Below are 25,853 nucleotides of genomic sequence, written 5' to 3'. Positions count from 1 at the left end.
ACCAGTTCGAGGGAATGTCCAAATTGAATTATTTGTAGTACCCACCGATCCGTAGTGATTTTTCGCCAATTGTGGAGGAAGTGGGTCAGTTTTCCCCCAATTCGAAAGGATTGAGACGGTGGTGGGACTGGCTGGAGTAAGTGGTCACTGGCGGCCGCCAGCGCCCTTCTTGGCGGATTTGCCTCTGAAGGACGATCTCCCATAGGATGACTGTCGGGACTGTTGTTTCTGCTGGGGTTGGTTCCTGTTGCCATAGGAATAGGACGACTGATTTTGGTAGGAACCTCTGTAGGAGTACTGACCTCTGGAGCGGCCTCCCCGAAAGGATTGGTTCCGGGACTGGAGGGAGCCCAGAGCCCTCGCCGTGTCGGTGTCTTTTTTGATGGCCTGGAGTGCCTCGTCTATCTTCTCCCCAAAGAGGAATTGCCCATCGAACGGCATATCCAGCACCTTAGATTGGACCTCCTGCCGAAAAGACGTCGCCTTGAGCCAGCCCTGGCGGCGGAGCACGGCAGCCCCGGCCAACTGGCGGAATCCCGTCATGGCTGCGTCGATGGCGCAGTCGATAATTTCAGCCGCGGAGTTTTGTCCTTCCGCCAGAAGAGCTTTCACCTCGTCCTGGACCGTGGCCGGCAGGCCTTGCAGGTAGGGAGCTATGTCTTCCCATAGCTGGCGGTTGTATCGGCCCAGGAGGGCGATGGAGTTTGCCACCTTGATGGACATGGCGGATGTGGTGGAGAACCTCTTGCCTATGGTGTCCAGCTTCCTTCCTTCCTTGTCCGGGGGCGCGGACAGCGGCGAGGAGGGGTTTCGGGATTGTTTTTGGGCCGCCTGAGTGACAACCGAGTCCGGTTTGGGGTGGCCGGTCAGGCAGGCAGGTGCGGAGTTCGGGGCCTTATATTTTTTGTCTAGGCGCGGAACCACCGCCGGCACCGAGGCAGGCGTGAGCATCAGCCTCTTGCCCTGTTCCCAAAGAAAGTCTATCAGAGGAATAGACTTGGTCGTTTTCTGTGTGTGCTCCTTGAAATCATGGAGGAAGCATTCCGTTTCCGCGGATTCCACCGCCATGTGAAACCTCCTTGCAGCTCTGTCCACCAGTTTGTGGAAACCTCCCACGTCCGCCGCTTCAGAGTGGCGCGGTCTCGGGGATGCCGGGGCAGACGAATGGTGTGATGACGCAGCATCGGCATCGTCGTCTCCGTGGTCCGAGGCGACGTCTTGCACCTCGCCTTCCTCTAAGTCCGTGTCATCCTCCTCGTCCGATGAGTCCTCCGCCTGTGTTTGCGGTCGGAGTTGGCTCCGAGGACGGGCCGGGGGAGCGGAAGGGTGCGAGGCCGACGGTTGCGCTTGGGTGACCGGTACCTGGGCACCGCTGTCTGCGTCCGGGAACCTTTGTTTATAGTCCTGCACCAGGGATTTCAAATCGTTGACCAGAGACAGTGGCAAACAGATCATCGGGGTTTTCACCGTGTCTACGGTCAGGGAGCTGCCTTGATACATCACTCCGTCCCGGATCTCTTGGACGTCCTGGTGTTCTTCGTGAACCTCCTGTTCTTCGTCCGACTCCTCACTTTGTAGTGTGTCTTGTTCTTCTTCGGGTGCCAACTCCACCGTTGGGCGAACCGAGGGCGTTGGAATCGAGTGAATAGAGACTTCGACCAATCTCGATTCTTTCCAAGATGGCGCCGGGGTCTCTTCCGACGACGTGCGTGAAGATGGCGCTCCCGCCATGTGTGTTGGTGATTTGGGCACCTCCGTCAGGGTTAATGGTACCAATTTTTGCGGGGATAAGGGTTTCGCCGCCTTACTGATGGTAGGGTCGTGGACTTGAGATACCTTTGTCGAAGGTGTGGTTTTTGAACTTGACTTCGACTGTTTAGGAGACGAACTTGACTTCGATGTCTTGGGTGACGAACCTTCGGTATGAGGTGTTTTCGGCGAAGGCGTACCTGAAGATTTAGACCTCTTAGGTGACGAAGAGGCGGCCTTCGTATTGGATGAAGGTTTCAGAGGAATGGTCGAGGAGACCGGTGCGCCTGAGGACGCAGTGGTGGTCGTCGTGGTCGCCGCGGAGGGCGATGAGGCCGTAGTAGTCGACACAGAGGTCGTGACTGAGGTGGTCCGCTTAGTAGATGGAGCGGGCTTCTTGAACCTCTGGCCATCCTTAACAGACACGGAGGAGGTGGTGGAGCGTGCCTCCGAAGGCTTCCTGTGCGCCTTCTTAGGAGGAGTGTCTGTCTCTCCAGGGGACTGCGCCCTGGGTCTCTTCTTGGAGACTTTGGAGGTCGCGGAGACACTACCCTCGGAAGATTCCAGAGTGTCTCGGACCTTAAGCCTGTCGAGCCATTCGCGAAGGCGAGTTTCCCGTTCCTTAACCGTCTTCTTTGGGAAGGCTCTACACACCCTACACTTGTCAGTGACGTGGTCAGGGTACAGGCAATATAAGCACAGGTCGTGCTTGTCCTCCGCTTGAATCCGCTGCTTGCCGCAGGAGGAGCAGGCCCTTAGGAGGGCTTTCTTCTGTGAGTCCGCCATGGACGAAGTTTTCTTATTAGATTCCGACATGTAGTCGATGCTAGGATGAAATCCTTTTCTTTACAAAGTGAATTTCGGTGAAGTTTGAGACTTCGAATTTTGGAAACCTGAAGAGCTCAGGTTGGAGACTCCCTAGCACAACGTGCGGTAGAAAAATCTGAGGGACGGAGGCTCCTCCCGGGAAGGTTCTGGAAGGAGGTCGGAGCTGATTGGCTAACGATGAGAGTTCGGTCCTTTTACATAAGGACGTGGAAAGGCCCCAAAAGGGGAGGCCCTTCGGCCTATATTCTCTATGTATGTCCTTAGGACATTACTTTTTTATGTACCGGAGGCTCCCGTCTCGGCGACGGGGAATGATTCAGGCATGTGAATCTATGAAAGACACCCAAATACTGGATAATATGGTTTGCCCCATGCATACAAGATTTCATCACACAGGCCTACCGGAGGCAAAATAGCAATCATCCTTCCACCAGAATTCATTGCATAACTCTTGAAACTTTAGGGTAGCACATATGCAGTGAGCAACATCTTTAACAATTTAGGAGAGAGGAGTTGGCCTAACGGCTAGAGCGCTCCACCTCGGACCTGGAGGAACTGGGTTTGAGACTCGGTAATGACGCTAAACATCCTGTGATTCTGGACAAATCACTTAATCTCCCCGTGCCTAAGAAAAATGAATGTGTGTCCTCATGTAACATAACTGGTGCTATGTAAAGCACTCTGATACCCGATTCGGGTCAAGTTTGCGCTATATAAAACTCTACAAAAAAAAAACTCTCAAAGTTTTCAATCACATCACTGAGACCACGATTCTAGCATTGAAGGCAAACCCAGGATTCCCTGGACAGCACACTATTACGGAATGTTAAGTAGGTTCAGTTTCACCAGAATTTTAATTGTCTAAGACGTAAACATTTTTATTCCAGACAATTTCTGAATGATTTATAATCAGGCACAAGGCGCTCCCTGACTCTTCCCAAATCTGCGTGAGCCAGGTAAACCAACTTTAAATCTTCCTTCCCAGTAGTCTTACACTTGCTTCAATGCTCTTGGCTTTCTTGTCCAGATCTTCCCACAGATCACTGATAGAATGACATAACAACGGTTTACCTATCAAAAGCCAAACGTCATTTGGCAGCACATCTTCGGTCTCCTTCTGCACTTTTCTGCCTACAGTAGTGTGTTTTGACTAATCTTTCCTTGTGTATTTTACAGCCAGGCATTTTAAGTTAAGAGTTCACAGAACCTGTGCTAAAACGCTGTCACTGAGAAATCAAAGGTACTCTAACGCAACGTTTATAAAGAATGGGGATGATAACAAATGCATGGCTTCTTATGCTCAACTGCGGGTCACATCAAAATCCATTGTGAGGGAGAAATGGCCAGATACACAGTGCAGCAAGCACTGTCCCCCTGAATAAGGAGAGGGTGACGCTGAGGTCACACAGTGTCCTCTTACTTTTTTTTTTTTTGAAGACGTTTATTAATGTTCAAAGGTGCAGTACATATAGCAAAGCCTACAACCCTGCGGGCCGGCTGCAAATGAACTGTGAATCGTGAGGTTGCAGGTCAGCATAAGAGGGCGTGTCATTGCGCCCCTTGTGTCCCCGGTACACTAGGACATAGATAATATAATCACATTACCTTGAATCAAGAAAAGAAAAGGTCCATAAATGACGTCTTATTTTTCATTTTTTCTAGAACTGAGCCATGAAATCGGCAAACTAAACAAAACAGTTTGTATCGGTGTGTCCCAATGTTCCTATCGCGACTTCACCACTTGAAGTCCGTCCCACTTGCACGGTGTTAGTAGGAGCCTCCTCTAATCGGTGTGGTATTTGTCGATGTGGTTACAGTACAACAGGAGGTCAGAGGTGTGCATGCGCAAGTGTGTTCGGACGTAGAGTGGGACAGCTCCTTTGGGCCATGGTATTTCGCCGGTCGCCGGCCTTGTTAGTGGAGCATGTAGCAGTCAGGTGGAGTAGCCTCGCTGTCGATGTATCAAGCGGCGTCTACGCCCGCAGTCGCCGCCTGGAGCGCCGCCGACGGCTTCTACCCACCGTAGCATGGGGGGTTGGAGAGGCCACCGTCGGTGAGCAGGGGTCCGATACTACAAACATGTAAACATATATGTGAAAGTGGGTGGGGGGGGGGTGGAGTGTGCTTGCGGGGGCGATGTCGGCAACTCTGTGCTTGGGGCGCACTGCTGGGCAATGGCTGCTGGTGGGCGCCCGCGTGGGCGTCGGGTCGTGTCTGAGGTCTACGCGCTGGTTGGTTCTTGTCTGTGTCGGGGGTGGGGGGCTGTGCCGCATGCGGTGGTTCCTGCGATAGAGCATTAGCCTCTGTGGCCCACCTCCGGTGTCGCTTATTCTACGTGAGCCCTCTGACAGTGTTCTCCCCCTGCAGGGACCCCAGGATGCCATCCCAGAGCTGTGCTATCGGGAACTGCCTCAGGCCCGCTATTTCTTCCCGGTGGAGCGCCGTGCCTTCCGCCCTGGCCCAGTTAGTAAAGGATGTGAACCAGTGTTTCGGGGTGGGCGGTTCCCGCCGTTTCCAGTGTCGTGTGAGCAGCCGTTTGGCCGTGATGAGGCCCAGATCCCAGAATCTTGCCTGTGTTTTGTTCAGCTTGGTTCTTTTATAGAGTCCGAGAATGCACGCCTCCCACGTGTCCGGCAGACCCGGGCCCGTGCTGTGATTCAGGAGTGAGATCACCTCCCCCCAGTACGCGGTCAGGGTTGGGCAGTGCCAAAGCATGTGCAGGATATCTGCGCCCAGCAGGTCACATCTGGGACAAACGGCAGTGTCGATCGCGAAGTATCTGTTTATTCTATCTGGCGTTAGGTATGCCTGGTGCAATATGTACAGTTGAATGATACGGAAGCGGGAATTGCGGGGGACGTTCACGGGGCTAGCTAGTACTAGGTTCCACTCCTTATCCGTCCAATCCCAACTCGGTGCGCCGCCCATTTAGCCCTAATCTGCTGTGTGGGTTTTTGCGTGTGGATGAGAAGCGCCTGTGCTAACCAATGCGTGATGTGCGAGCCTCTGCCCATTACATGTAGATATTGGATCAGGTGGTGCATCGGCGGCTCATCCTGGATGTCACCCCAGGAGTCAGTGTATGCCCGCAGTACCGACGCATGGAATAGAAAATGCCTGGCCGGGAGTCCCGTGGTTTCCGATAGTTCCGCAAACGGGAGCAGGGCCCCGTCAACATACAGGTCACCCATGGTCTCTACTCCAGCTGTGATCCAGTGGTCCAGATTGCGCGGCGTAACCATCCCGCTCCTCCTGGGGGTGCCCAGCAGGGGGAGGGCAGGAGCATATGGCCTGGTATTTTGTGTCAGCTTCAGGCTGCGGAGAAAACATTTGCGGGCCACGGCCATATGCAAGGGCAGAGGACGGGGTCCCTTGGTCAATGGGTGAAACAGGGCGCAGACCTGGTGGTGAGTCCATTGGTAGTCCGCAGTGGCCGTATCGTCTAGATGTGTATCGCTGAGCCAGTACGTCACCCATTGGAGCTGTGCAGCTAGGTAATACAGCTCCATGTTGGGGACAGCCAATCCTCCCTCCGCGGTCGGGGAGTACAGTTTAGCCAGCGCCACTCGAGGTCGTCCCGCGTTCCAGATCAAGCCGCGAAGCATTAATTCCAGGTCGCGGAATATCCGCGTGGGGACATACGTGGGGATATTCGCGAAGTGATAGAGTAGCCTAGGGAGCGCTATCATTTTAGAAAGAGCTATTCGGCTGGGCACGTTCAGCGGCAGAGTTTTCCAGAAGGACATCTGGGCTCGCAGGGAGGAAATGGCGCGCACCAGGTTTCCCTCTAGTAAGTCCTGTGGGTCTCTATAGATGTGTAGTCCTAGGTATTTAAACGTGGTTGGGTACCAAGCGAGCCGGGCTCCTCCAAGATGCACATCGCATTCCTCCTGATCGCGGCTGAACGAGTATACCCCGGACTTGGCCCAGTTGACCCTGAGGCCCGAGACCTCCGCGAAGGTCTGGAAGATGTCCGATAGCTCGGCTGGCACCGCGGTGAGGTCCCGCACATAAAGCAGCAGGTCGTCTGCATAGAGTGAGACTGTGTGCGTTCCGTCAGCCAATGGGATCCCCCATTCCGCTCCTCTGTCCCGTAGCAGAGCCGCCAGTGGTTCAATGGCTAAAGAGAAGAGGAGGGGCGACAGGGGGCAGCCTTGCCTGGTGCCTCTACGCACCCCGATCTTCTCCGACAGCAGCCCACCCGTCCTCACTCGGACACTGGGTCCCTGGTAGAGCAGTCCGACCATGTCAGCAAATGCATCTCCCACCTCGAATCTGTCCAGCACTGCTCCCAGGTATGGCCATTCTACTGAATCGAAGGCCTTCTCCAGGTCCAAGACCAGACACCCCGATCTAGGCCAATGCGTCAGAGCCGCTTCCTGAATCCGGAAGAGGCGGCGTAGGTTACGAGACGTGCTCCGCGCCGGCATGAAGCCGTTTTGATCCGCATGCACCAGAGTTGGTACCTCCAGGGCCAGGCGGCGGGCCAGGAGGGAGGTGAAGATTTTATAATCAGTATTCAGCATGGCCAACGGCCTATAGGACCCCATGAGTGCGCCATCTCTGCCCGGTTTCAGCAGCGAGACCAGGTTTGCCTCGTTAAGCGAGTCTGGGAGTGCTGATTCCTCCATCGCAGTATTGTACAATTTGAGCAGCTCCGGAACCAGCGTGTCCGAACGCGCCTTAAAGAATTCGGCGGGTAGTCCATCCGGGCCAGGTGATTTGCCGTTGGACAGTGCGAAAATGGCCTCGCGTATTTCTTCCGAGGAGAATGGCGCCCCCAGGGCGTCTTGCTGCGAGCCTATAAGGGAGGGCAGTGGGATGGCCGCCAGGTATTCTGCTATGTAGGCCGCGGAGACTCTCAGTCGCGATTTGTATAGGGCCTGATAGTGCCCCACAAACGCTTGATGTATCCTGATTTGGGTGTACACTAGCTCTCCCTCAGCCGTGCGGATGACGGATACTGGCTCCGTGCGTTCCTCCTGCCTGACTAACCAGGCCAATAGCCTACCGGGCTTGTCACTGTGTTGGTGCACTCGCGCCGAATGGGCCGCAAAGTTGACGTGTCGCAGCCGTTCCAGTAATGTTTCGTGCTCCGCCCGGGCCGCCTGCAGCCGGTCTCCTGCACCACCCACCGCCTCCTGTTCCCTGCCGAGTAGGTCCGCTTCCACCCTGCGCAAGTCCTCCTCCAGCTTCCACCGTATGCTCCCCTGAGTGCTCAAGCAATGCCCCCGTACCACCACCTTGAATGCGTCCCACTCTACTCTCGGGGAGGATGCTGTATCTGAATTGTCATTGAAGTATTGCGCTACGCAGGCCTGCAGAGAGTCTCTAAAGGGGCCATCTAGCAGTAATGCAGGTTGCAGTCGCCATGTGGGGATTGGTGGGCGCGGGCGTTCCCAAGCCATGTGTAGTGTGTGGGGGTTGTGGTCCGAATGTGTCCTACCCAGGTATTGAGAGTCAGTGATATGTGGCAACATTTCCGTTGATACCATGTATCTGTTGAGGCGAACGTGTAACGCATGTGCTCCCGAGAAATAAGAGTACACCCTAGTGTCCGGATTATGCGCACGCCATGCATCTTTCAGATCCCACTGTGTCGCCCACTGTGTGAGTGCCCTCGTGGCCCCCTGGGATGTTGCCTCTGGCCTTGGCGGGACCGAGTGGTCCAGCACTGGGTCTAATACTGTGTTATAGTCGCCTCCCAGTATCCATTGGACGCCGTGCCAGGGCGCCAATTTTTCTGAGATGCGCGCCAGGAAGGTGCCCTGATCAGTGTTTGGAGCGTAAATGGACGCCAGGACCACTGGTTGCCCGTCTATGCGACCCTTCACCAGGACATACCTCCCCTCCGCATCTATGTGAACTTCTGACATCACGAAGGGGGTTCCCGGCTTTACCCACAGCAGCGCTCCGCGGGCGTATGAGGAGTATTCAGTGGCATACAATTGTCCCCTCCATCTCCGCCTCAGCGCTGTCACCTCCACCCCACTCAGGTGTGTTTCCTGCAATAGCGCGACCTGCACGTTCTGCCTCTTCAAGTAGGAGTAGATTTGATACCTGCGCGCGGGTGTGTGCATACCTCTAATGTTCCATGTGCATATTTTTATGGCAGACATTTTGGCAATACACAGTCCTCCCTGACATTCCCAATAATAGCGGCTCCACCAAAGGCCCCAGCAGTGGCTCTCCCAGCTCTTTTGTTCCCACCCCCCACAGTACACTCAGCAAAGTTCGGGAAAACATTAGGACAGGGAAAAAAAACAATGAATAACAACAACCAACAGCGGGCTATCCCCACTAAAATACCAAAAGGGCAGTGGCGGAACGGGCCACCGTCCATGCTCTCAAGGGAGAGGAACATTCTTACTTGTCTAAGGGGCAGTGCGTGCTAAGCACAAGTTCGGCAAGACGGATATATAGTCAATTAGGGGAAGCAGGTCGCTTCCCTGAGCCATTCAATACAGGACGTTAGTGGCCACCCACTACGGTCCAATGCGCCAAGTAACCCATCCTGTGCGCGGCCAGGTGCGGATGCGTGCTAAAAGACCACCCCTTCAGTGCCCTCCCTGCTTACCACTAGTGCCATAAGGGCATTACTCACTGTTCCACGTGTCCACAGTTCGGTCAGCTGGCAGGGGAGGGGGGGGAGGGGGGGGAGGGGGGGGGGGGGGTCTGGGGGGGAGGTGGCCCCAACAGTGGCGGGCGCCAATTGCGCATCATCGTCCAGTCGACCACTGCCAGCCCTCCCTCGTTGCGGCAAGGCCAATGCAGACATCACCTGTAGGATCAGTGGATCAGGTCAGAGGTTTGCGGCGTGACGATGGGCAGTTCCACCGAGATCTCTGAGTTCGGGATCCCGTATATGGCCTCGTCGTCGTCGCTAGGTACCGGCTGTTGGCCGTCCTCCTGGGCTGTCTCTTGGGAGGGTGAGTTGCTCATTTGGGAAACCTTCTGTAATGCATCGCGTTGTTCTTGGAGCATCTGGTCCAGTGTGGGGGAGTGTCCCGCCCCCTCCTCCGCGTGCTGGGACTGTTGGGTCCTGTGTCTGCGGCGTCGTCGCGGTCCTCGCGGCCTGGCCCTCGCCTCGCCTCCGCGAGAGTGTTTCGGTGCCGTGTCCGTGCCCCCGTCCAGCCACTCGCTGGCCTCCACGGGTGTGTTAAAGAAGTAAGTGTTGTCTCCCGCCACCACTCTCAGCTTGGCAGGGAATAGTAGGGAGTACTTGAGGCCCGCAGTGCGTAGCCTCCTCTTCACTTCCATGAAGTCGTGCCTCTGGCGCTGTACCTGGATGGTGTAATCTGGGAAGAACATGATCGACGCGTTGTCTATGCGTACCTCGCCCAATCGCCGTGCCTCTCGCAGCACCGTGTCTCTGTCCCTATAGTTCAGTATCCTGAAGAGCAACGGCCTCGGGTTGGCGCCGGTTGTATAGGGCCTCGTTGGCACCCGATGTGCGCGCTCCACGACGAAGTGCGGTGACAGCGAGCCTTCGGGCAAAAGTGTCCGCAGCCAGTCTTCCACATGTTCGGCCGGGCGGGCCCCCTCCCATTTTTCAGGAACCCCCACAAGTCTAATGTTGTTGCGCCTCGCCCTCCCTTCCGCGTCCTCGGCCCTGTCCTCCAGGAACTCCACTCTGTTCAGGAGGTCCTGCACTTGCCTGTCTGTCTGAGTGACCTTGGGCTCGATCTCCTTCACTGCGCCTTCCAGGGTCTTGGTTCGGTCGGACAGTTTCCTGTGGTCATCACGCAGGAGGGTCAGGTCCACTGCGACCCCATCAATTTTGGACTCCAGGGAGGTTCTAGTTTGCTGGAGGGACTGCTCCATCCGTTCCATCGCTGCCAACACGCTGTCGAGCCTCGCAGCCAGTTGCTCGGCGGCCATTTTGAGGATCGGTCTGCCCGTCTTCCCCTTCGGCGGGGCCCCACCAGTCCCAGTGCGGGTCCGCACTCCCCCGGACATGTGCGGGTGGCGCCTGTCCTGCAGGGTCGTCACCCGGTGCTACTCCAGTGATGGTGTCCCCTGAAGTACTGCGCTCCTGGGTTGGGGCTCCGCGGGTGCCAGCTGGTCCCTCAGGTTAGGCCGTCGTTGTTGCCCCCGAGGGGGGGGGGGAGGGGGTCCTCCAGGGGGTGTTTCGCCCTACCGTCCCACGGCTGCGCCTCACCGGCCGAATGTTGCTTTGGCCGAGGGGGCGTGCACGACACGTGTGCCCGTGTGGTCCGGGCAGGTCGGTCAGGGCCTGGTCTTCCCTTCACTCATGCCCCATTTTCTCTCCGGCCGCCTTCACCTCCGTGTGGTCTACAATGCGGGGGGGGGTGGCTGTTCTATCCCCGGTGGTGCGCTGCCCCCGGTCAGAGTTCCAGGCCCTCAGCGCCTGGCTCGGGGGCCGCTGCCTCCTGCCGGCCCCTCGGTGCCCGCTTCAGCGTGGTGGGCGCCCCGGGTGGAGCCGGCTGCTGTGTGATCCCTCCGGGGGGGGGGGGGGGGGGGGGGGGGGGGGGGGCAGTCCGCCGTTGGGGCAACCGCCGTCGCCTGCGTCCTTCCCGGGTCGACCTCCGCCCCGCCGTGCCTCTCCTTGGTCTGGGCAGGTCGTGTGTGGGGGCCACGGCGCGAACGGGGGGGTCCTGCTCTCCCCGTCGCCCGGGCTCGTCCCTGGCGGTCTGTAGCTGTTCAGGGTGTCCTCCGGACCACTGGCGGGTCCACCCGGCAAGGCAGTGTGCAGCCCGTGAGGCCCGGGCAGCTCGGTGAGGGCCGGCCGTCGGGCCTGTCTTCTGGGCCCAAGCCCCGGTCTGTCTTGGATGCGCCGCCGGCCCGGGAGCGCCCTGTCCCGCAAGGGGGCTGTGGGAGAGGTCGGGGTCGGCCCCGCCGGAGCTCGGGATCAAAAATTCGCCAGATGTGCCGCGGCGGGTTCCGGGGGGGTCCGCTCGAGGTTTCGGGCGGCCACGTCCAAAATTGCCAGATAATTGGCTCAGGGAAGGGGAGCCGGTAGCGGAGCTCTACCCAAGAGCGTCCGTCGCCATTGCGTGCTTAGCCACGCCCCCACAGTGTCCTCTTACCTTGGCACCCAATCCAAAAGCAGCACACATGCCACAAGTGCTCCACCCAGGTATGAGTGTACTCTGATAATAGCACCCTGCGGTAACATTGTACAATGTTTTACTTTATGCATATAACTTGTGCCCATGCAGTAAAACGCAATAAAGTTGTTAAAAAAAAAGCGGTCCACACACCACTCCAGCAGGCTGCGAGTGTCCAAGTTCTTAATGGATTCAGCTCTCCCTAGCTCTCATATCAGAACGTGAGGTGGGAGTGTCAGGCCGGAAGTGTACACTGACCACAAAAAAGGCCATATGTGTCAAGCATCTACAGTGTTGGGCGCCATGGGAATTGGGGGGGTTAAACACATCAGCGCAAATCCTGTAAACTCTTATCTGCCACAACAAGAACAGCCCAAAACAACTTCACCACGTTTCCAAGACCACTAGGCATGCAGAAGCCCGGTGGGCAGTGGAGAGGGTGATCAACAGGAGACCTAAAACACTGCGTCATCTTGAGCCCAAGCCACCCTTCACTCCAGCTTTTAGGTTTTACCTACCTCAAGAAATATCAGGTAAATTAAGCATAGAAACAGTAAGCTCTGGCAGGAGAAGGGTGGAGGGTGAAGGGGTGGAGTGGTGGAGGGGTGGAGGGGGATGGGGGATGATTACATAGGACATGCCTGTTATGTTTAGGCACTTTAAAAAAGCAAATAAAAATATATATTTTTTAAAACAGTAAGAAACAATTTACAAAGGATTTTGTGATTCGATCAGCTTACGTTTGCTCTAACTTACCTTCAGGGTCACAGAGCTTCTTCAGGGCCCGGCACATGGGTGCTTTGATTCGAAGATTCCTTCCCTTGTGACGCAGAGTTGTAACTCTATATTTAAAAAAAATAAAAAAAGAAGATTGAAAATCAGCATAGGCACTATTCCTTCCCAAGTAAAGCAGTACAGGGCCAATGAGCACAAATCCACAATACAGTAAAGGCAATAAACTATACAGTCAGACGGGTATTTCTAAAGTGTGTGTATCTTTTTAATTAGTTGGTACTAAATACTTACTGTGAGGGAATGTGGTGTATTATATGGTGTGGTTGTGTGACCTCGCTGTGTAATACACTTTCCAACAACTTTGAGACAAGTAGGTTTCATCTGTAAAACCCTCAGTTCAATCCTGGGTAGATGTGGCACTGATCAGCAAGGCATACAGACAGGAACAAGTGTAAAGCATTTAAATAGCACCAAAACAACTGAAGAAGAAATCTACAAGACACTCAAGAAATCAGACACCAATTTATAAAAATAGTCTGTTTAAAAAAAAATAGACAGTAGAATGAAAAAGATCCACCGGAGGGTTTCAGACATATAGATTTTATGAGCAATAACAAATGAAGCAATTTTACTCAACCGCTAACAATCCGCGGCAAAGTCACTGAATTAGACACTTAGAAACTTTTTCAGAGAAAACTTAAATTAAGTGTCATTGCATATGGTTAGAATTACTTGGAGCAATCAAATCCAGCAGTGAGCTAGTCAAGGGGACCAGCATGGCCATCACTAACAGTTACCTTCACAGCAGAAGCACTCCAGCAGTCCCAGGCACTTAATTCGCATTGCAATGGATTCCTATGGAGTGGTCCTGATGCAAGAGATGAAGGAAGCTGAGGATGCTCTAAATGTAAATGTAAATGTACAGGAATTTATATAGCGCAAATCACCAAGCGGTTTCTAAGCGCTTGCTTAGGGAACCCGTCCTGGTATTCCCCTGTGAGATAACCCCGGCAGGGTATCCGCAAGGTGAAAGCCAGGCATCCCGCCGCGAGGGGCCGTTGTGGAGATTAAGCAAGCTATTGCCCAGAGTCGCAGAGTGTGAACACGTGAATCGAGTAGGCACCGGAGCGAGAGTTGTCGAGTCCATGGACATTTTTAGGACTCAAGACCCCGCCGAGCCGGGAATTGAACCCTGGTCCCGGGCTGACCTCTGCTTCCAGGTCTGCCTCCTCTAACCAGTGAGCCACACTTCTCCTACCTCTAAGGATGCTGTGGATGTGATGCGGTCCACTGGGGTCTTCTTGCAAGGAGTTCTTGGTCCATGAAGATGGTGAGGGGGTCCTAGTTGCAGGGTCGACGTCCCATGAGATCCTCTCTGGTCTGGCCACTCTACTACCAGTCGCTTGTTAGATCTTCCGGCCTTTTTCATGGTCGGTCGAGATCCAAGTTCCTGGGATGCCCTATTTCTCTTCAGAAAATGCCCTCAGGGTAGGACGCTTTTGGTAGCCAATGGGCTAACAGGGTCCCTCCCTCCTGATGACCACTTCCTGGAAAGTGTGGCATCTGGCTATCCAAGGTTGCACCATTCTGAGCACTACCAACATAGTGAGACTTCTTTCTCGACACTCAGAGCCCCCTAAGCCAGCCCCAGAAGTGTGACTATCAAGGGGTTACACACCCCTGGGAAAACTGGTTTGACAATTGGCATCTCCTCTCCCCAGTGCCAGCCGGTCTGCCTAAACAAAAGAGTGCCCCCTCCCCTAAGTGCTACCCACTTGCCTTTCAAAGGCGAGCTTCTCCTCTTTGATGCTCGTCTTTTGGGTGAACACTTCTTTTTAATCTCATTATCCGGAGATGCAGTTTCTTCAGTCCTCCATGCGAAATACCTTTTCCTTGCTGTAACATACCAACAGCAAATATAGAGGAACACGACCCTTGAGGTTTCATAGGGTTCACCAGTACAGCCTTATATTTTTTCTCAACTCTGGGCGGCTCTTTGTGCTATTGGGTGGTACGCTGCAGTATCATCTAGGGTTGACAGTTTCAACAGATAGGGCTCTAAAGACAAGTCATCTTGTTTATGTACATAATTATGTCACATAATCCCCCTTCATCCTCAGATTGGTTCTTCATAAGGATCAAGCATATCTGTAAACCCAAATCTGATGGTAGCACAGAATATACTGCTGATAGTGACTACAGGGGTCTGTGGCGGTGAATATGTTTGTTCCTTGGGTCTTTGTCTTTTTCGGGATTGGTATGTTTATAGCTCCTCAGAAAGGACTTCCTCAAGGTAAGCTGCTTTTTCTTGAGAATGGGTTTGTCTGAAGGCACTGGCTGTGACAGAGGGATAGCTAGTATATGGCCTGTGATGTGTGCACATGTGTGTGTGTATGTGTACACATGTGTACATGAGTATGTATGTGCAAGGGTTTGTGAACGTGTGCGTGTGTGTGTGTGTGTGTGTGTGTACGTGTGTGTGTGTGTGAGTGAGTGTGTGTGTGTGTGTATCGTCTGACTTACAGATGGTTGCTGTGGTTTATCGTCTGGAGTAGAATCGCTCAGCACCATTGGTGACTTTAAAGTGAACCACAGAGTCAAACTGTTCCAAAGCTGGGAGGTAGACGGAGGTCAAGAAGGGGTGTCTCTAAGTTGAGGTTTCAGGTTAATTTATTTCCATGTACCAAGATAGGCTTTTGGATTTGAGCAGACTCCGGCACAAACTGAAATGGCTGCAGAAGCATTTTTTGAGGGCAGTTCAGGCTGAAGACATGGCACTGTCAAGTCTGTCCCATGCCCTGGCACCGCAGCTCCTTTCACACAGACTATGCCCGCTAACTAACTTTAAGGGATTCGAAGGTGACATGCATAAAGACTCACAGGGCAGACCTGGTGCTTGTGTGGTAGGCAGCATTAACGGCACAGGGCCCAGTGTGCGTTGGAGGAAGTGACTTTAATAGTGGCGCCAAGGTAGAGTCAGCAGTGGCGCAAAGTTTACAGGCATTAAGATTAGAGCCACTAGGATCGCCATAAAAGCAAGGCTACGTTTCTCCATTGGGTAGTAGCTCAAAGGGAATCTTACTGGTCTTTAAGAGATCCAGAATAACTGGTCTTGACCTGTGCAGGGTCAGCTTACTGAGTAAGGAATTTTGACTTCACCCTTTTCAGAGTCAGAATCTGCTCCCACCACAAAGTAGAATACTGTATCAGGTCATAGTGTAGAGGCTTGGAAATGTGCTGGAAGCAGGACAGTTTTATTGAAAAGAAGAGAATTTCTCCTGCCTACATTTCTTTTGTATCAAAATATCTTTGGAAAAGGGTCCTTGTCAGGGAAGGGACCTGAAGGAAATGGGACTGCAGCAGTATGTCCACATGGGCATTAACCAAAAATAGCTAGGCCTCCTGCTATGGAAGGCCTTTTGGTGCATTAAGGAGCAGAAGCCACAAGCTGAGGGGCCAAGATCAGATCAAAGACGCAACATCACATGCAGATGTCATATGGGACTGATAAGGACATGTTTCGATAAATGTGGTATGGCTTAAATTCTGAAAACATTTGACCTAGCCTCTCTAAAGCAGAGACATTTTGGAGGTGGAGCACTGAGAAGAACTCCAGCCCAGAATGGAGGAGGCACAGCAAAGCAGGAACTGACACCAGTGCACTGGAGGACGCCTTGTATCCTCAGATCCTCATATCCAGTGAGAGTGGAGTTGCAGCTAAAAAAACATGTTGGCAGTGCTGGAGAGCTTTTGCTTTGGAACAAATTTCCAGATCCAGTCTGGACCCTGAAGGATATTCTTTACGGTGAGGATCTATGGGAAGCTATCTACCAAATAATATGACTTTCCAAAAACGGAATGCAGCGAGTCAAGATAATTTCTCTTTAAATGCTATTTTTCTAAAAAAATGATTGATCTTTTTTGCATGTTTAAATGCTTTTTACAACAATAAAGCAATTTAAGAGACTTGGTTTATCAAATAAAAATTCCTTAATTCAGTAATACCTAAACACAAAGAGGTCTGGGTGAATGTTGATTTTCTATAAGCATCAATGCCCACATGCATCAAACTCCCGTTTTGCGATTACAAATTTGCGATTTTTACCGAATCGCAAATAAGGAATCGCAAAACGGGATGCATTATTGAAAGTGCATAATATTTGTGATTCAGTAAAAATCGCAATTTTTAACGAATCGCAAATATTATGCGAATTCCAATTTGCGATTTCGCAATTCCCATTGATTCCTATGGGCCAAAATGTTGATGCATTCCATGGGTGCAGGGGGGGGGGGGGGGGGGGGGGGGGGGGGGGGGGACCCCCCCCTGCACCCCTGAAATGTATTTTAAAATGGATGTTTCACACACACATGTCCTAAGGACATGTGTGTCTGTAACATGACAGTGTTTAAAATGCTAATTTGAGCATTTTAAACATTTTTCGCAAATTACCACGAGGTTCAACCTCGTGATAATTTGCACTTGCAATATTTAAAGTCGCAATTTTTTTAAGAATGATGCATTGCATTTAAGGAATCGCAAAATTGCGATTCCTTAAATGCAATCGCATTTTAGAAAATCGTAAAATTTGCGATTGTCAACAAAAACAAATGATGCATCTCAAAAAGCATTTTTGGAATCGCAAACGGACGATTTTAAGGAATCGCACCGTTTGCGACTCCAAAAATGCTTGATGCATGTGGGCATAAGTATACTGTTAAAAAGACTCAGTAAATAGGTGTTTTAAAATAAATTGGTAACCACATAAGGACTTTTCAGTCATGAAGTCTAAAACCAATACACATCTCTCTACACATGAGCAATTGCACTTCTGCTGGCTAAATACCATGGACAGGCTAACTGGCAAAAAGCAAACTCAATAATTATAAAACAATTATTTCTACTGAAAAAAATACTCAATTCCTTGTACCTCTTATAAAAGCAACAGAGGAACATTAAGAGAAAGCTCACAAAAAAAAAGATTATATTTCAAGATATTACTCTCACAGACAACTTCACAGACCTGGGTATGGCTAAGCATGCTCAGTTCGAGTTAGCCGTGTTTCCTAAAGCTCAGCAAAGGGTTTCGATGTTGCAGTGCCTTGCGTCTGCCTGATGGCAATTTCTTCAAATGCTGATCAGTTGAGGGAAGTGCAGAACCATTAAGGTCTTTGGGAAGTGAAGATTTTTAAGCTAAATGGGGTCATATCGAAGACTCCTGGCTAAGGCGTTATGGCACCAGCTATGTTGATTTGCTTACGGTAGCATTGAGGACCAGGCAAGATTGACAGTTACAGACATCTACAGAAGCAAGAAAGGCAGTCAAAGGGAACCAGGCATCAGCTGCTAAACCTGCAACAGCCTAAAGTTGGTGCCTACAAGGAGCCTAGGACAGGACACATTCTGCTAAGGGGACTGTCATTATCATTCCAAAGGCCTGCTAGGTTGCAGCCTTGCCAGGCTTGTTGATCTTTGTCATGTGGAGTGCAGAAGAGTAATCACTTGGGAGATGGCGATGACTGGATGCTAGAGTATTGGCTACACTAGTCAATGAGAATGTGCAAGACAAAAAGGGACTCAAGGATCCACTCCAAAGTAGCATAGGTCTGAGCCTCCCCTCTAGCACTGTTTCAATAAGAAACTCTCACTATTATTTGAGGTCACAGCGGCAACACATGATCCTTTGGACATCTGGAGTGCTTCCAGGACTTCCGCACCTCCTGTACCCCAAACACCACTGCCGGCCAGTCTTTTCTGGTGTCTGGATGCCGGATTGCCGAGGTGAACACGTCGAACGGAGAAGTATCTGCGGCCACGTCTTTCATCATGGCAGCTTTTGGCTTGTAGGCCTCAAGGGGTACAGACAAGACTTGGGCCAGGAGAAGGAGCCTCTGGATCATTCTCCTAGTGGGGGCCCAAATGCCTCCAATTGGCCTGCCTGAGGCCTTGCCATTCCACCCCCGGCCACTTGTGCCTCCAATTGTATCGAACACCCGTAAGCGGGCCAGGGTCTAGAAATCCTGGGCCGGGTGGTGAGCATTATGGCATCATTGCCTTTTGAATGCTGCAGGCCTGGGGACCCCCCCTACACTGTACCGGGGGATGGGTTGGGGGGGGGGGGGTTGGACCCAGGGTCCCAGACATACTGGTTCAGGGAAACACTCACTGGCCTAATTGCGTGGCCTTTGATCTTGGCTCTATTGCCCTTAACCAAAGCCGAGATTCCGGGCTAGAGGGATGGACCGATTTCCACCCCTTCTCAGCTGGAAATGGACAAATACACATCTAGGGCCTCTGCTGAGCCTCCACGCAGTGGCCACACCATTAATCAGCGATAGAGGCAAGTTTACATCCACTGCTGTCATCCTCCATGGTCATCAGTGACTCCAAATCTACACTGGAAGCTCGGATTGGCGAAGTCGGGGTAGATGTTTCCCTGCTCCAACAGGATCTCCAGAATACAGTGGAGAGGGTCACAGAGGTGGCTCAGATGTCAGAAGAGTCCTGAGATCTATGTCTACGGGTTGAGGATGCAGAAGGAAGGTCTTAAAGGAATTACCAGAGGTTTGTGGGCTTTCCGGAGGTGGTGGAGGGGTCTGACCCAGGCCGCTTCAAGCTGTCTTGGCTCAACATCCTGCTTTTTGTTGGAGCAGGCTCATTGTGCCTTGGGGCTGCGGCCACTCTGTGGGCACCTCCCAGACCTAGAACTGCACAGTTTTTTTAATTATCAGGACCGAGATCTTGTCCGTCCCACAATCAGGCTGAAGGACGCTGTCCATCATGACTTCTGTACCATCACAGTCTTTCCAGAGTACACCAGAAACATTCAGAAGCAATACAAATCCTACAACACAATCAAACAAAACTGAAGTATGGGTCTGCAATTATTACCTGTCAAACTCAGGTGATTTTTCAGTCTCAAACATTCTTTTTTGACACACCGGAGCAGTGGGTGGTAGAGAGGCCTCACTCTGACTGATCCTGCAAGGAGACAACCCACTGGTTGAGACGCACAACAGAGCGGGAAGTCCCACCACAGTGGGAGCCAGATGGCCCAGAGCTCCAGACCCCCAGGTTCTACCGATTCGGACCTCAGGATAGGTGGGCCGGGGTCAAGGTGGGGTGGGGTGAAGAGAGGAGTGTCCGCTGTATGAGGCTCGGGTCACACCCGGGACAGCGCTCCGTCCTCACTCTGTCTGGATTTGGATTTGGATATGGCGGCTCACTCCAGAGGACCCCACAACATTTAACAGTCATGATGACTTGTCACTCCACTCAAGTCCAAACATCCACGGATAGCTAATAGACGTTCAGCACCGATGCCTCCCTATCCTCAGAGGCAAGACCAGACACACCTATGACTGTACATTGTAAGATGCTCTAAGGGCATAAGAGAGAGTTCTGAGACTTGCTCACTACAAGTCCCTCATTTTGTTGGGGAATTGTTATTTTCAAATTGACTTTTGCTATGGTGGTGTTACCCGGAAAATGAAAGACATTACTTAGCCCATGATTCGGGCACTGGCCCTGGTTTTGAAGTGTGAGGAGGGTGGTGGGGATAATTTGTTGCTTTACTTCATTCAATACTGCACCTTGATTCCTCTGCAGCGTGACTCCCTGGTCTATTTTGCTTTGTTACCCCTTAGGTTACAAGACAACAATGTCCACACATAATGCTGACCATCCGCTCCACTGCCTGACATCGAACAGGAATGTGTTGTTTGATAAGGTCAGGCATGGAGCTGCTCTCCAGCAGGCCAGGCATTCGGGCATTGACGTACTCCTCCTCTGGGACCCCCACTTCATGTGGGGCCGGGGGGCCGGGGGTTGTAGATGCTTACACACATACAGGTTACTGCTGGATACCGTGCGTGCTTCCACAAAGGGTCCACAGTGATGTCAGTTCTGATTCATGCTTGGCGCCCCGTTAGATTGGATCGGGTACATCACGATGATAGAGGACGGTGTCTAGGTGTTCCGGGGACCCACTGGGGCACCTCCATTGTCTTTTGCTCAGTCTATGCTCTACCACCTCTTATACAATCTTTGTTTATGGTCCTTAGCGAGGCATTACTTACAGCCTCGAATGAACCCACGATTATCGGGGCGACTTAAACGGTCAGACTAGTGCCGCTCTTAAACCTAAGATACCGACACCCCACTGTCTTTAAAACAACAATTTTCTACGATCCTTTATGGAGTCTCTCAGCTTGATTGATAAGTGGCAGGGCACCCTCTTGAGGCTCCAGTACTTCCTGGCCCCCACCACACACCTATCCACCATATCTGCTATTTGGCTACATGCCTAGAGTTTGTCTGACCATGTTCCCATGGAGATGCAGCTATGATGTGACAGTCTACATGCCTCGACCTCTTGGCAAGTCAGCTCCTAGTTGCTGACGCGGCAGCCCTTACCGGGACTCCCTACGACTCCTAAACTCACGTTTTCCAAGAAAACAACTGGTCTGTTGACTGGCGCACTCCTGTGTGGTGCATACAAACAAATAACTTACCTTCAGTAAAGCTTTTTCTGGAGGATACAGTATTTGCCTGTGGATTCCTTACCTTTTGAATTACCCATTGCGCCAGCATTCCACAGAAACTTTTCTCTTAGCTCTCCCTTGTCGACGAGAACGTCACAATCACATGGCTCCGCTCGCGACTCCGTATGATGTCATAGTCATAGGAGCCATAAGAAAACCTCGTCTGAGTGCTGACATTAGTTCCACCCACTTTTTCCACGCCTTTGAGGCGAACGGGTGGACCGACAACATAATTGAAGTATTAACAGTATATAAAATATACAGAAAAAGACACAGTATATAGATAAAGAGGAAAAGCTAAAGAAACAAAGCATGGCAAGCAAAAGACATAGGAAAACAACCATGTCAAACAATGACCACTTTTTCGGTATACAAAGGTGGACAATGGGGAGGAGGGTGGGTCAGTGAGGAATTCACAGGCAGATACTGTATCCAACAGAAAAAAGCGTAACTGAAGGTAAGTAACTTGTTCTTCTGAAGGATACATCTGCCTGTGGATTCCTCACCTTTTGAATTGAATCCCCCAGCAGTTCCGCTCCCAGAGGAGGGTGTCCACCTACTCATACCAAAAATTCCTGCAGCACAGAACAAGCAAAATGGCCATCCCTCCTCACTTCAGAATCCAAGCAATAATGATTTGCAACAGTGTGGAGTTAGGCCCATGTTGCAGCCTTACAAATGTCAACTACAGGAACACCTCTAGTCAAAGCAGATGTGGAAGACTTAGCTCTAGTAGAATGAGCTTGGATACCTTCAGGAGGCTCCTTCTTGGCCAGGGTGTAGCATATCTTAATACACAAGATGATCCACCTCGACGGATTTGCTCTTCATCTTCCCCACAAAGCCAAAGAGCTGGTTGTGCAACTTTGAGTCTTTCGTTCTGTCCACATAGAAGCTGGTCACCCTTCGAGGGTCCAGACGGTGAAGTCTCTCTTCCTTCTTGGAAGGGTGAGGGGGAGGATAGAAGGTAGGCAATGTAGTAGACTGTCCCAGGTGGAAAGGAGCAACCACCTTAGGCAGGATAGCTGCCCTGGTCCTAAGAACCATCTTGATCGCATGGAGAGTAGTGAAAGGAGGCTTAGAACTAAGAGGCTGCAGCTCACTTACTCTCCTGGCCGAGGGAATAGCCACCAGAAAAATAGTCTTGAAAGAAAGCAGCCTCAATGGGCAACTATAAAGAGGCTCAAAAGGATACCACATCAGAAATGTAAGAACTACATTCAAATCCCACTGAGGGATTATGAAGGGAGTAAGAAAACCTATTGGTGAGGCCTTTAATAAACCTCATAAAAATGGGGGATTTAAACAAAGACTGCTGGTCCAGAAAACAAAGGAAAGCAGACCAAGCCGACACGTAACCCTTCACCGTTGCCACAGCACAACCTTACTGGGCCAAAAAAAATGAAAATCTAAGAACATCCGATAAATAGGCCTTCAATAGGCGAAGGGTGGGAGGTTAAAAAGGCCAGATCACCAGGAGCAGCCTTATACCGCCTCGCCACAGCCTCGCAGGGACGGATAAAGGCTTCTGCCACACTTCCATAATTGGCTCAGTAAAAGCCTGGTTAAAAGGTAACAAAGGCTCAACCCCAACATACAAGAGCTCTGTAACAGGTGATAATTACCAAAATGTTGAATGTCATAAGTGCATTTTTGCCGTTCTGCCTTTTCCTGGTCTCCTTTCTTTCCATCTTTCTGACTGATGCACGTTGGAGCTTCCTAGATAGCTATAGGGGAGACTGGTTTTGGATTTCCTCCCTGGCCGACACCTACCCTTCCGGTCTTTGGACCGACTTTCCCTTTATCTCTTACTAGCAGCCCGTCCCGACGTTGTCCGGGTATGAAATAGAATGTGTGTAATGTGTGTATTCAGATACGGTCATTCGCGTGTTCCCCCGCTTGAGGACCAGCTGCAGCCCTGGTTGATGTTAGCAGGCGCGTGTCCCCCCGCTTGAGGCCCAGCTGCAGCCCTGGTTCTTGTTAGCAGGCGCATGTAATTAATGTAGTGATCCGCCGCTTGAGCCCGGCTACAGTCCTGGTTGATGTTAGCAGTCGCTTGTAATTTCGTTTAATGGCAAATCTGTTCAATTTGAGAGTTGAGTGACAGCGAGTAGGAGAGGCTGCAGTAATTGTCCCCGCAGATACGCTCATTCGTGTGTTCCCCCGCTTGAGGCCAAGCTGCAGCCCTGGTTGATGTTAGCTGTCGCGTGTAATTAGCGTAGTGATCTGCCGCCTGAGCCCGGCTACAGCCCTGGCTGATGTTAGCAGGCGCGTGTAATTTGGTATAATATGATAGTTCAGTAACAGCACGCATGAGAGGCTGCAGTAATTGTCTCCGCAGACACGCTCGGTCGCGTGTTACCCCACTTGAGGTCCAGCGACGACCGTCTAACAATTAGAATTGTGTGAGTCTTGAATGATTGTTTCCCGCTGTTCTTATTTTTTTAAGACCCACACCGACGCTCTTCGGCCCAGAGTGCTTTTTAGACGCACCCAGGCCAAGGCACACACTGCATTCGGCACCCCCAGTATGTGCGAGACAACGGGCAGTCCCCCAAGGGAGTCGAGCGAATGGTTACTTACCACGCTTCGAGGTGAACGCCTTTGTGACGGCCCCAGCAAACGGCCACAGCAGACGATCTGATTAATGTACACCCCAGATGGCATGAAATGTGGAACGTAGCACACGCCCCCAGCGTCTGTCATGCCCCCAGCGTGCCCCTTGATGCGCGCAAAAGCGTAATTGGCGCTTCACAACGCATGAAGGGCGGACACACGCCCACAGCGCGGACACACGCTCACAGCGTTTGTGACAGCCCATCGTGTCACGACCCCCCGCGTGCCCCTTGATGCGGCGCAATTACGACTCACATGGCATGAAGGGCGGAACGTACCACACGCCCCCAGCATTTGTCACGCCCCCAGCACACGCCCACAGCAGAACGCAGAAACGCTCACAAGGGACTACTTTGGTGGCACAATTCTTTTACCTTTTAAATGTTTATGGTGGCCGTCTGCATAGCCTATGTCCTTCTGCTGCAACTGCCCTTTCCAACGCTGTATTGGGTGTTGTGATTGGTGCTGTGGTTACTGAGATTACCCGCCTCAAAGGTTTGGGATCTCTCTTTATAATATTATTATAGTATGGATATAGATTCCATCTTTCCCCTCGTCCACTCCCTTCTCACTCCACCTCTCCTCCTTCCCTCTCTACTTCTCTCACCCGGAGTACACATTATCTCTACCCCGACAGCGGAGTCTGAGCATTTTGTCCGACGCCCGGTGGAGCTGCTATGTTCAGCTACTGAGGAGATCGAACTTGGTTCATCCCCTGACCGTCACCCGCCCAACCGAACCTTGGGCACAGTTTCTCCCCTTCTCCCTTCTCGCCCCCCCTCCCCCCACCCCATCGTATTTCTGGCGCTGTGCTTTCTCCTCATCCCCTTTCTTTCCATATGTCTGACCGATGCCTGTTGGAGCTTCCTAGAGAGCTATAGAGGAGACTGGCTTTGGATTATCTCCCTGGCTGCCACCTACCCACTTAGTCTTTAGGCTGACTTCCCCTTTATCTCTTTTCCGACTTCTCCGAACACGAGGTTTACACCACCAAATGCCCATGTGGGCTCCTGTACGTTTGCAAAACAGAGAGAAAAATGAAAAATCAGGCTCACAGAGCACAAAAGTCGGATCCATAACAGAAATTCAACTTCAAGTTTGGCAGTCCATTGGGACGAACAACGGCACACAATCGCAAAAGTCAAATACCAGATTATTGAACAAGTTCCTAAAATCCCAGGCGCGGATAATTCAAAAATGCTTCTCCAAAGAGAAGTTTTTTTGGATCAAAAATTGCAAACTATTGATGCCATGTGGACTTAATGATCAATTAAAAATGTTGTTTCCTGTAACTACCTCAAATGCATATTGCCCCATTCATCTTGAAACATCACGTGATCTTCACATCTCATGAGCCAGACACAGATACACACACTTTTCAAAACACAGGGGGAACTTAGCTAGTATACATTGTTCATTTGATATAAAGTGTAAATCTGAAATTCATGTTTGTCATGTGTACTATGATCGGTACTGTTTCATTACAATTTTCCAGCTGGTCACCATCTGTTCATTTACCACTCCACTTATACTGTTGTGACTAACATCATCACTCATTGTGGGAAGCTTAATTCCCTCCTTTTATACTTTTTTGACTGACTGACTACACCGTTCATTAGTTTGTTGAGATGTCATGAGATTCTCTTCCATCGATTGAGAGTTTCACGTTCACGCTCAATAAAGTTTTGGGGCCAAGAATATGTCCGTCGTTAATGTTGATTCACTTGTGAGTACGTCACCGCATCACCACCGCCTCAGCGTGAACGCAGATACACATTGGGGCGCTGTCAGCTGATACTGTTTCGCACAGCGGGCGTAGAACTAGTCTTTGGACCGGGAAACCGGCGGGGTCAGGTGAGCGTGAAAGTTCGAAGCCATTTAAACATTGGGTTTGGTTTTTAGGCGCAAACGCAGTTATATCGTCGTTCTCATTATTGCAGGCCAGCGTAGAATAGTGGAGAGTGCACAGCTAAAAATCACAACTAGTGGGTTGTCTGCCATCCAGTAGGTAAGAATTACGAACTGCCGTATTTGACCGTTGATACTCATGTTTACGCATGGTTTTTGAGACTTAATACCCCCCATTGACTTGCAGACTTTCGTATGACTCTGAGCTGCTCCTCTATGCTTTTCTATCATTGTGGGCATTTTTCCAACTCTCCAAAGGTCAGTTCACTACATAGATTTTGGTTTGTTATAGTTTTGAGGTGGTTCTTGCGAGCGATGTAGTGATCCAAGTTTCTTCGTTTAATAGATTGACACCTTGGCCTCCTACCTTCCGTGTTGATTACGCTTTATTGACACAGATGGAAC

At 51.5% G+C, this 25,853-nt stretch overlaps 1 protein-coding gene across 2 annotated transcripts in view; it reads right to left on the bottom strand.

The window, feature by feature from the left end:
• The window catches only part of CRAMP1 (cramped chromatin regulator 1), a 1,243,281-nt gene that overhangs the window by 933,626 nt on the left and 283,802 nt on the right, over positions 1 to 25,853 (bottom strand). For both annotated transcript variants that reach the window (XM_086941303.1, XM_086941302.1), the window contains exon 7: positions 12,405 to 12,490. In XM_086941303.1, the coding sequence (XP_086797429.1) occupies positions 12,405 to 12,490 (86 nt within the window). The remainder of the gene's footprint in view (positions 1 to 12,404; positions 12,491 to 25,853) is intronic.

Source organism: Lissotriton vulgaris, chromosome 10, assembly GCF_964263255.1.
Source record: "Lissotriton vulgaris chromosome 10, aLisVul1.2, whole genome shotgun sequence".
Classification (NCBI taxonomy): Eukaryota; Metazoa; Chordata; class Amphibia; order Caudata; family Salamandridae; genus Lissotriton; species Lissotriton vulgaris.
Note: the sequence above shows the minus strand (reverse complement) of the source record. Positions and strands in the feature narration are given on the sequence as shown.